General features: G+C 43.5%; 1 protein-coding gene across 1 annotated transcript; it reads right to left on the bottom strand.

Moving 5' to 3' along the window:
• Window positions 1-286: 286 nt before the first annotated feature.
• On the bottom strand, window positions 287-11,733 carry ppm1kb (protein phosphatase, Mg2+/Mn2+ dependent 1Kb). Its single transcript, XM_030351166.1, has 7 exons — window positions 11,505-11,733; window positions 9,069-9,596; window positions 8,697-8,797; window positions 5,809-5,974; window positions 4,094-4,238; window positions 3,839-3,973; window positions 287-2,846 (listed from the first exon to the last, which is right to left on the bottom strand). The coding sequence occupies exons 1-7, from the start codon at window positions 11,534-11,536 to the stop codon at window positions 2,715-2,717; spliced, it is 1,239 nt and encodes a 412-aa protein (XP_030207026.1). The 5' UTR covers window positions 11,537-11,733; the 3' UTR covers window positions 287-2,714.

Here is an 11,733-nt window from a genome sequence, read left to right as displayed (position 1 = left end):
TGTTCAGAAGAATGATGATTTTGTCGCTCAGTGCTGCGTCACCCGTTTCGTTGCTTTGATTGGTTGAAGTCCTATCCAATAGCATGGACCAGAGAGAGAAGGTACAGAGGCATTTTGGTCTGGGCACGTTGGAGACGCCAGCAGTAAATCGAAAATGAATGGTAAATCTATCCCTTCATAAATGAACCATTCCATTAGACCAAGTGTCGCGCCATCTTGTGGACAACATTAGATCATTCTGGAGGTCAACGGATCCACCACACGTAAATAACTGCAAGAAAATGTGTCAATTTTCAGATTTTTATTGTTTAGTTTTCAATTTATGACAGGGCTCAATAAGTATCACAATTAATTAAGCCAGCAAACAATGTCAGTATCTAGAGAACTGTTGTACAGGAAGGATAGGTCCACATAGCTCCAATAATTTCCCAGCAGTATTTAGAACTATACATAAATAATATTAGTTAACTGTGTGAAGGACTGACAGGGGTCCATATTATTGTTTTTTGTCGATATTGGAATGAGGTATATTATATGTACATGAAGTTTATGGATACGTTTAAGGATGACACACAAACACAATAAAATAAAAAATACTAAACTACAAAAATCACTGCAAAACTGTAAATAGGAAGAACATTAAACGCTAAATACATAGTGAACGTAGACCGAAGATACATAGTATATTTGACAAATTGATCCTCCTTCAATCAAAAAGGGTTGCCTTAAGAACATGAAAGACCCCATCCTCTCCCTTTTGTTCACATTTCTCATTGATACAGATTTGAGTCATTGTCAAACATTCATGAGTCAGATATGGCTCTTGGCTATGCAAGTATATTGAAAAAACATAGATTGTTATGTTTTGAGGTGTGCTTGCGGTGCCAACGTGAAAGATGGGAAAGGGGACAGGGCAAATTGCTGATTTGTACATGTGTGGACACATGCATAATGACGATGTTGGCCTTTCGTATGCACGCAAGCTTAACAGTAAGGGCTGTGACAGTTCAGTTTGATTCCCCAGGCTGCCTGGGCAGAGAAATTGAGCAGTAAGGTTAGCTCCCAACGGTTAACCATCAGAATGGGTAACCGTTGGTCTCACTTCAAGCTCCCTAGTTTTATGAAATTTCAATTGAAAATAGTTTCTCTGCAAGAATGGGAAACTGATTCTTGCAGAGACAACTACAGCTGATATATTGCAATCCCGATGATTTCATCATCATCCTTTTCTAACGTGTGTTCACCTGCGGAGACTGCGTGTGATAAACCACTGATTACCGCCATTTAATTGGTATGCTTTTTAAAATGTGACTTTTTAACTATTGATATTTGATTGTTATTTTTGCCCTTTTTAGGTCATAAACTGTATCTTGGTAAGGTCAAAATGAATCAAATGTAATATTATTGAAAGTGTATTATGACTTCTCACAACTCTACAAGTACCGACGAGGACGTGTGAAGACGAAGGCCCTGATAAGAACGTCCGTCCCACAGAAGACCAGCGCGGTTGAGGTCAGTTTCTGCATCATAATGTCTGGTGGACATTAGTGCCTTCGATGATCTAATCATTTAAACCATTACACCTCCCATTAGAACACCTGTATTCCCATTTAACTACCAGTGCAATTCCAAGAGGCCTTATCGATTCACAATATTATAAACAGCCTTATATAAAATGTACATAAATATATTTACAAAAATACACAAAAATTTACATTCTTGTACCCGAGCAAAACTTGCCGCACATGGTATTACTGGTGAAAAAAATGACAGATGTTGTAATTTCATACAACAGAATCTGGATTTTTACAACCCTTCTGCAAACTGTTTTGAGAGCTTGATTCACTAACAGGGCAAAGTAACATCTGTGCTTCAGTAGAGCCACGACAAAGACAAGATAGTCGCTTCTAAAACTTTTTGGTATGTTATTAAAACAAAAAGTAGACTGTCTGCTCATTGTAACCCACTTCGAACTGAATTCCAACAAATCAGGTGGAATAACTTCAAGTTGAGTTTACTGGAGTTAGGTTAGAAAGCTCCACAGCATTTCACCTAGCTACGCATCAGTACCAAGTCCATTTCTAGATGCCTGTGGCCTAAATACTGACCACAGGTCCCAAAGTGATGGACCGTACACTTTCAGAGAAGTGGTAAAATACACATACATTGTGTTTTAGCAGGTGCCCTTGAGAACCATACCCACGCTACCATTTAAAAAAATATATAAAGTGCAATATTGTGGAACAAAGACACAGACTTTTTTGGTGGCATGCCTTTGTCCCTATATTGTCCAAATATTTAATAGCCAACAATAAATCAGGGCAGCGCAATTGTCCAGTGACATGAATGACCTGCTGGCCATTCCAACAGACCTCTCCACCATTCATTTGTGGTCTCCAGCAAAATAAAAGTAATGAATCGGACGTCTTTAAGTTAGTGCACCTCTCGTTTAACACCAAGGCTAATAATAATAATAATTATTATTAGTACCATGGTCCATGTCAGAAGCATGCTGTATTCCTAAGGCAACATCTGTGCTTCCTGCACACCCTCTCTCTCGCATCGCTCTCCGTTATATACAGGTGTGTGTGGGGGGGGGGGGGGGGGGAAATATTGCACTGTGTTTACCATCCACACGGCTGCTCCGTGTGGACTGGGCAGGGCTTGGGGACTCAGGGTGGGGGTCTGGGCACTCAGAACAGGCTGTCTGGGGTCTAGGCCCAGCGGCCGCTGGACACGAAGCTGCGGCTGATGGAGAAGCTGGCGTCGGAGCCCTTCTGCTTCCCCCAAGCGCCGAACGGCACCACGATGATGGTGCTGTTGTCCTCCGAGCCGTACTGCAGAGACTGGCGGGGACAGAGAAAGGAAACGCGATGGTGGGATGAATAAATTTGCTTCTAAATGAGCTTAACACACAGTGTCTCACTAAGTCATACGACTAATAATAATATTAAGTGATACATTTTCATCCTCCTGAGGTCAGCTGTAAATAACTCATAGATATTCCAATTCGGTCATAAGCAGACACAATTAATCAAAGTGACTTCCCAGTGAATTGTTTCATTCTGCAATCATCTACTGTAACCGGAGGTAGGAGTCTGAGGAGAGGAGGCCTACCTGGTCCTGAGGACACTAATGCCGCTTTTCCACTGCATGGTACCAGCTCGACACGACTCGACTCGACTCGACTCAGCTCGCCTTTTTTGCGTTTCCACCGCGAAAACATGGTACCTGGTACCTGAAGTGGCTGCTTTTTCTAGTACCGCCTCGCTCTAGGTTCCAAGCGGCTGAGCCGATGCTAAAAGGTGACGTCGGCAGACGGCCGGCCACTGATTGGCCAGAGAGTGTGACGAAGTCACGAGAGCGACATGGCAACCATGCTGGTAACAGTCATAGCAGCGCCGCAGCCAACATATTCCACTTCTTCAACATGCCAGCTAATAATACGAACACGAATACCATCGCATCAATGTTCTCCATTGTTGTTATGTGGGTTCTGTCCATGTGTGGGTTACGTAGGTGTTGTTTGCGTCGCGTACAAAAATACGTCACGGCCCTTTCGCGCAGCCGACCCCGCCCACGTCCCGGAGGTACTATTTGCGGTGGAAAAGGACCCGCGCTGCTACCGTGTCGAGTCGTGTCGAGTCGTGTCGTGTCGAGTCGAGCTACATGTGCGGTGGAAAAGCGGCATAAGGTACCTGAAGGTAGGAGTCTGAGGAGAGGAGGCCTACCTGGGCCTGAGGACACTAAGGTACCTGAAGGTAGGAGTCCTACCTGGTCCTGAGGACACTAAGGTACCTGAAGGTATGAGTCTGAGGAGAGAAGCAAGTTGTCCTACCTGGTCGGAGATCCTATAGGCGGCCTCTTTGGGATTGTGGCACTGGTTGATGACGTCACAGATCTCCTGGCTGTTCATGCTGAAGTTAATTCCATCCGTTGTCAGCGCCAGGAAGGCATCGTGGACGTGGTGAAGCTGAAGAAGTCCAGAAACAAACACAAGTCAGATATTTATCATAACCAATCATTCCAATGAAAGGCCATGGCCATTCACTGTATCCCATAATTGTATCCCCGACCATTTAGAGCCCCTCACCTTGATTCTCCGAGTTTCGGGCTGAGCGATGACACCCATGTTCTTGAGGTCGAAGTCCCCGATGCTGCGCGTCATGGCCAGCCTGCCGTTGACGTTGGGCTGCCCCAGGCTGTTCCACGTCACAAACCCTCCACTCTGCTTTATCCTAGTAGAGCACAGAGAGAAAGGCACATGCCCTCCCGCTGAAGCAGGGCCAACCAATACATCTGTGCAGCCCTATAAATCCCGGCGCGAGTTTCGAAGGGCTTTCACGAGCAACATTACACGACAATCCTCTTTAAAAAAAAAAAAAAAGGGGAAAATATTCCCCGAACCCAAAAGGGAAGTAACATTGAGAGGAAACACAGCGGAGGTATCCCTCCTTCCAGGAACAGCTAGCAGTGCAATAGGTGCAGAACAGGCAGACATATTAGTCGCAAACGGTACTATTCTGTCAATTTAGCAGATGTCTTCATTAGGGCTGCAACAACGAATCGATAAAATCGATAAAAATCGATTACTGAATGCGTTGGCAACGAATTTGGTCGTCGATTCGTTGTGTCGCGCGATTTATAAGTTACTAATAGGCGCAGCACTGTTTACATCCAGCCGCCGACAGGTTGGTTCATGGTTCATGCACGCCCACAGCGAGCTTTTGTGAGCGACCACAGCTTGTACTTTGGTCATATCTTAAAACTGGACTGTAGGCCTGCATAAAAGTGTTGTACCTTCATTGTCTTTGGGTTAAAAAAAACTCCTTCAACTCAGTATCCGTCTAGTCCAACCGAAAACTCTGTCAGCTGCTGCTGCTGCAGGCGTTGTGCAGACGGGCTCGGAGTCGGCACCGCGTGCATCAACAGTCATTCAAAGCAGTGGTAGTAATCACGCAACCGGACGGTGTAGAAAGTCCCGTCAGTTAAAAATAGTAATGCAGTTTTTAAATCCATTTTAAAATCGGCAGGATATAGAGCTAGTTAGCTTAAAAAAAACTAACCAATGGTCACAAACATTGTCAAATGTGATGCGTTCAGGTCGGCTCAACAATATGATTGATGTGTTCAAATGCAACAGAAAAAAAAAAAAAAATAATTGAGATTTTGGTGAAAACTTGTTTTCCCAGTAATATAAAATAGATAGTAAAGATAGAATTATGACCTGTTTAATGTCCTATCTTGAACTATCATCTTATCAGCAATTAAAGCAATATTACAAGTTCTATTTCAAGGAGTCTCGAAAATGGTATCAATAGGTTTGACCGGTTAACCATGGACATCCCTTATATATAAATAAAAGTATATCATACGTTGTATGTTTTTTTTTGTGTTATCCCAATTATTATTATTTTTTTTTATTATTTAATATTACTTTTAATAGTTCCGGGACGTTCGAGAAATAACCTGGTGTTTTTACACTTCAGTCTGCACTGTGAATTTGAAGTAATGTTCAGTTTTTGAATAAAGATGCGGCAATTCCAAATGTTTCTTTTTTTTATCCGATTCATCGATTAATCGAAAAAATAATCGACAGATTAATCGATTATTAAAATAATCGTTAGTTGCAGCCCTAGTCTTCATCCACTTCAGATACAGGTGATCAAGGAGCAGGTAAGCAGTTAGAACTGCAGGTTGGCTGTGGACATAGGACATTGGCTGGGTGTCCAAAGCAATCTTGTCGTCCTCTTCACCGAGGCCCCACCCACTTAGGAGCCGGAGCATAACCCCAGACGGCAAACTTACCTCTCCTTCTCGTCCTTCCTGTCGGGGTGGTGGTCGTCGGTGAGCTTGAGGGCCTTGCCCTTGCGGCACAGCATGGCGCGGCTGTCCCCAACGCTGGCCACCACCAGCTCTATGCCGTCGCGCAGCAGGGCCACGGTGGCCGTGGAGCCCGCGTTGGCCCCGGACGCTGCCGGAGACATGGACGCACTGTTGTTTAGTCACTCCGGTCGAGCCGTTCACACTGACACATGCACACGAGCGCGCACACACACACACAGACACACACACACACTTTTACCACGTACGAAAATACATGCACATACATAAAGAAAGTGAAAGACTACGTACAAGCCAAATAATAATGAACAGTTTTTGTTTTTACGTAGGAAACTCAACATTTGAACTAACACACACCAACACACGCAAGACACATGTCGGTCATGCAGGTCAAAAGGTCATGGTACAAGTTTAGGGCAGGAGCAAGTTGGTTTCCTTTACAGCTGAATACATGGATTATTGCTGATTATGGGTTATTAGTGTGACAGCCCATGTATACTTTATAGTCAGGGTGTGCAGAAGTCTATTGCCAGGGGGTTACATTGTTAGTTAACAGGGACAAAATGGCTTTACTTTTATTAGTCCAAACGTGGGCTTGCTAAAGTGTTTTGTATCCTAGCGTATGAAGTTGAATGTATACAAAGAAATATTAAAATTGTACTGCTATTGCAGTACCATTAGCAGATCCATGCACTTTGTCTGATTTAACATACTTTTCGAACAAACATCAATAATTAGCCCCTTTTCTTGCATTTTAATTGCAATAATTTCAGCTCCAATTGTGAGTGGTGGACCACACAATGTCTGTTGAAATGAGGGCAAGGAAAAAATTTGGCCGAGAGAAGTCGGTACATCTCTGGTAAGCTTACAACCAGCAACAATGATCCTATCGTTATGAAATACCGTTTTCAAGGCAACGGAGCAAATGTGATCCAAGATACAACATGTTATTATGGACACATAATTATAAGTTGATCCCACCCCTTAAGCCAAATGCCTCTGTTCAAGAACAGAACAATCGTAAAATACATACAATTTGTTAATTTTACACCATTTATTTTTGTATTCATTGGGTTCAAAGGAACATTGAATAGCAGATGTGTATACATGCATTTTAGTTGCTGTTGCACGAGACAAAATTGAAAATGTATATTCTTCCTTGAAAGGTGAAATAGAGGTTACTGAATGAAATTTAGTAATACATGCAATGCCCAAAACATGCCGATCGCATGATTGTGTTAATTCATTTACACAGGTAACACTGCAGCCTGCGTCATCTACACTGTTTTCTGTAGTCTAACTCAACTGTGTTACAAACTATACTGCAGACGCCGTAGCAATAGTGCCCACTAGCCAACACCTGTGAGGCTAAACCTTCTCTTGAGGGGAAACCGAGAACCATGAATTAATAATGGTATAATTATAAAGGAATCACCATGAATTAGCAAACGACTTATTAATATGAACCCCTAAGGCCTGCATTAACAAGAGATATAATTAATGTTTGGTTTTTGTTCAGCAGACGTGATCATGTGTTCAAATGTATCGTTGGGTTATGTAAATACGCAAATAAATGATGTATGTGTCTGGCAGTTGGGATTAGTTTTGCTGCTGTGTTTATAACTACCAGAAAATTCATTTTACAACACGTGATTTTCAACAATAATGTATTTCGGTTTTTCACTGTCTGTACAAATATGCGGGTGGGAGGGATGAAATGTGCACACAAAACCCAAATCGATTGAGGAGTGAGGAGTGACGTTTCTACTGAGTTACTCCTAATGCAGTCATCCAGGTCAGTGCTGAATGCAGCGCAGTGCAGGGTTTGCAGTGATTTGGGCTTCATTATTTCCCCTTAAGAAAAGCAGCATCAGGGACCTGTTTCGTCATATATATTCGCGCTTTCAGGAACAGGGGATATGCCTTTCCATCTCTGATTATTGTTGGGCCATTCATCGAGAGCAGCCATCTGTCCCAGAAAATAAACGTAGATTTGAGAAATAACAACCGTTTTTCAATCAGGACAAGTGACTACCGTGACGTTACACAGGATCTAACACACTGCAACGTGACAAGGCACTGTATGGCAAGCGGCTGAGCATAGACTTTGAGAGAGAGCGAGAGATAAAGACAGAGGAGCGAGAGAAAGATGAAGAACCTTCCGGTATTCCAGGATATAGAACCAGCTGGACTCTCCTTCTATCTAGCCTCTGGCCATCCACATTGGTGCCAAGGGCCTCCAGCCCTTAGCTGGTTCAGCAGCTGCCATAGATGACATGCATACACACACACACACATATACACACAGGCATATTGGGACATTTCACACAGCATGGCCTACTTGGTCGCCATGAGAACGGAACGCTATACGTACACAAAGCCATACTAGGTCAAGACATACCTTAATCAGAAAATATTGCAGTTGAGATCATTAGCGCTATGAGGGGGAAGCTAGAGGGAACCAAATGACGAGGCCTTGATGCTTGTGTTGAGAGCATATTACACTGATTAAGGCAAGGTTTACGCATGAAGCATGAACGTAATCTACATTTCAATGCCGCTTTTTAACGCAATTAGTGCAGCCCAAGGCATCGGTGCTTTAGTACAAGAAAGATTCATAATAAAAATTATACTTTTGTGTACTCAAGGCTGGTTTAGTAAACACAGGGCATTAGTTGAATAAGTCACATGTTTATAGCATTATACCTTAGAAACTATGAAGATTCGAATCCTAGCTTCCCAGTTTCAAAAGGACAAGACTGTGTCATTATCTTTAGAAAAAACGTTGGATGATTTTAATCAAACTGTGTTTTAGATACGTATGTGTTACGTTGAAGTGTGAAGTGACCCACCACTTGGAGAGTGATGCAAATGCTTCTGCAGAGCCTTGTCTACTTCCAGGAAGGCTCTGGTCAGAACCAACTCCAGGTTGTTCTCCTGCACCACCAGGTCCCTACAGAGACAGACAACACCACCATCCCACCAACCCCATCAGCCTCAGTCGTTATGAATGCTCCAAGTCGGATCAACACATGTGTCTAGTACAAGTATAAAGAATTTACTATGGAACGGTTACTACACTACATTATAGATAATACATGCAACACACACAACTATTCAGAGAGGATTTCCAATGCATTTCATCAGGTGCTGTAACCACACAAGGGCATGTATTCTTCCAAGGCAAACAGATTTTCCCAGCGGTTTTCCCCCAGCCTCCTTACTTGATGTACTTCTCCATGTATTTGTCACAGAAGTCGGCCGCCTCCGGCCCGCCGTGGCCGTCAAACACGGCAAAGTAAATGATGTTGTTGGTCATCTGGGAGAGCTGGAAGCGGTCCTCGTTCTCCTTGCGCTGGCCGATGAGGGAGGCCGTGCCCACCTTGGACAGGCTGACCTTGGGGATGATCTTGCCGTAGCGGATGCTGGAGGGCAGCAGGATGGGCGCGTCGATGCGGTTGTCCCAGATGCCGAAGGAGTCCCAGGTGGTGGGGCTGCCGCTGCTGTCCGGGTCGAAGCGGGTGTTGCTGGGGCGCTGGCCGGAGGTGTGCAGGGGTCTGCGGGAGGCGGCCGACTGCAGCTGGGCGGCCTGGAAGGCGGCGAACGGAGGAGAAGCGGCGTGTCGTAGCAGGCCCCTGCAGCCCGTCCGGGGCCCGCGGCACCGTGCGAGGTGCACAAGAGAGGCTGCTGACATCACAGGGACAGCCGAGGACTGGAGCACGCTCTGTGGGAGAAGGATCTGCCGGGTCACACTGGAAACACAATCATGAGGAAATTATTAAAATACACTCTTCGATAACGATGCTTTGTTCACAAACAGCATTGTGTTGGAATGGCTTCATTGTGGGAGGATAGGCTGGCTACCTTTTTACACATTTTCCAAGGAAAACAGAGAGGGTATTTTTTTGTAAATTCAGTAAAGAAGCTAATAATTGTTTTAGTACAATATCCCCTTTAGATGATAGAATTGGGGCCATAATAGGTTTGTAGTCATCAGGTATACAACAATTGAGAGGTTAGGTGGAGTTGAGGTTGGTTGGAGTTCAGGGTAGGTGGGTTCATCTATGCTGGTGGGTTCAAAGAAATCTATGGTTGCGGTCTTGTAGTCTTTTTTGCTTAGAAAAGTTCTTTCTCCGCAAGGTGTGTAGGAAACCTGCTGAATGACTCCATTATAATTGAATCCTCTGAATATAAAATATATTTTGAGGAAAGGCTGGATCATAAGCTCTGTCTTATTCACCTGCACAATTATTGGAAAATTCCCCTTGAGAGGGGGTTTAGGTCATGTTACATTGTGGCATTTGTCCATTCCTCACTGAACTTGTTATACTGTGTTTACAATTTTGAAGCAGCATTCCTGCCTCTCTCAATTTATGCACATAGGAAAATACTTGTTCAAAGGTTGTGCAAGTAAGAGAAGAATAGTGTTCTCGAATCTGGACCATCCTTTACGAAAGGAAAGTATATAATGCAGTCCCACAAAAATATTATTTATATTTTAAATAAAATGTTTGTTCTTCAACCTATCTCTGAACTGCTTTGCTTGTATATTTGCCGTCTATTATAACCATGATTGGACAATATGAAAATAGAGACAATCGCCCAACCCTAATATACACAGCATGCTATAATGTATGCTATTATAATTCCGATAAGTCATTTTGAGTTCATTCAGAGGAAGATAGAAGTCCAGGTTTAAATTATTCATTTTGGATCTGAGGTTTACTTAGAGCATTTGACTAATTAATAACTTTAACTTTGTAAATGAGCTCAGAAAAAGGCCTTATTCATTTTTCATGTCAATGTTTGCCTTCCAGACTAAAAATAGGATACTGACCATCAACAGTACGGTGTATGCATGTAGCCAATTAATGTCTTCTTGAGCCTATCATCAGTAGAATATTAATGCATTAAATAAATGTGTGCGCTGTGAATACATTAACAACGCATTGTTACCACCTCTAGATATCCATTTGCCACCCTGGGCCACCTCAGTTACACATTTCTAGAACCGCCCCTGCTCCCTGACACGTCTCATAATAACTATACAAAACCAAGATGTACTGATTACCCACCCTGATGCGAGTTACTGAAACACTAACGTGTACACTTCGGTTCAAGACCACATTTAAGAGATTATTAAAAAGAGCTGCCCCAGCGAAGGGCATTCCAGGCGAATGTGCCACACAAGCCCACACCCCATATCACAACCTCGACGGTGACCATGCAGAAATACAAAACACGGCCATACAGCGAGATGCGTGCATTAACCGTATCCAGTTATTGCACTTGCACCCGTTGACCTTAACTATGAACCTTACCGATCTTAAAGGGTAAATAACGCACACATGATGCAACTCATCTTGCGTCAGCCCACAGGCGTTTAACAAGCTAACGAAGGCTAGCGAACATACGGGTTCAGTAGTTCAATGCTTTAGCTGAAACAAATAGGATCTTTATTCGATTTATATTAGACGCAAAGCATAGATATCTCACAACCATGAATTTAAAAACAAAATTCAAGAGGGCAAGGCCATTTCAATGTACGTCAACGTAATGTTTTACCGGGGGTTGACCCAGTTGCTATGTTAGCAATACACATTGGGTGTGAACCGAATTCATAAGACATTTCGATCTTTTGCTGCCAATAAAACTCCTACCTTGTAGGGTTACGGACGGAATTCCCCAGCATATGCCGTTGAACTCAGATTAATGGCACGTCCGCCAATGTAGATAACACCGCCGTGGTCCAATGTTATCAAACAAGGTCTCGCTTCTCGACGGCGCGAATCACAACGACTGGAATAACTACGCCCCGCCCACTGTCCGATGATTGGTCATACCGATTGTATAGCTCTGTGTGGCATGCACCTGATGGGTGTCAAGTGC

Source organism: Gadus morhua, chromosome 3 (assembly GCF_902167405.1).
Source record: "Gadus morhua chromosome 3, gadMor3.0, whole genome shotgun sequence".
Lineage (NCBI taxonomy): Eukaryota > Metazoa > Chordata > Actinopteri > Gadiformes > Gadidae > Gadus > Gadus morhua.
This window is presented reverse-complemented; position numbering and strand designations above follow the sequence as displayed.

Coding starts and splice junctions, on each gene's coding strand:
- ppm1kb (XM_030351166.1), bottom strand. CDS start 11,536: ATGCTGGGGAATTCCGTCCGTAACCCTACAAG. Junction 9,597..11,504: donor TCCGTCCGTAACCCTACAAG/GTAGGAGTTTTA, acceptor TTGTGTTTCCAG/TGTGACCCGGCAGATCCTTC. Junction 2,847..3,838: donor CCTATAGGATCTCCGACCAG/GTAGGACAACTT, acceptor TGTCCCCGCCAG/TCTCTGCAGTACGGCTCGGA.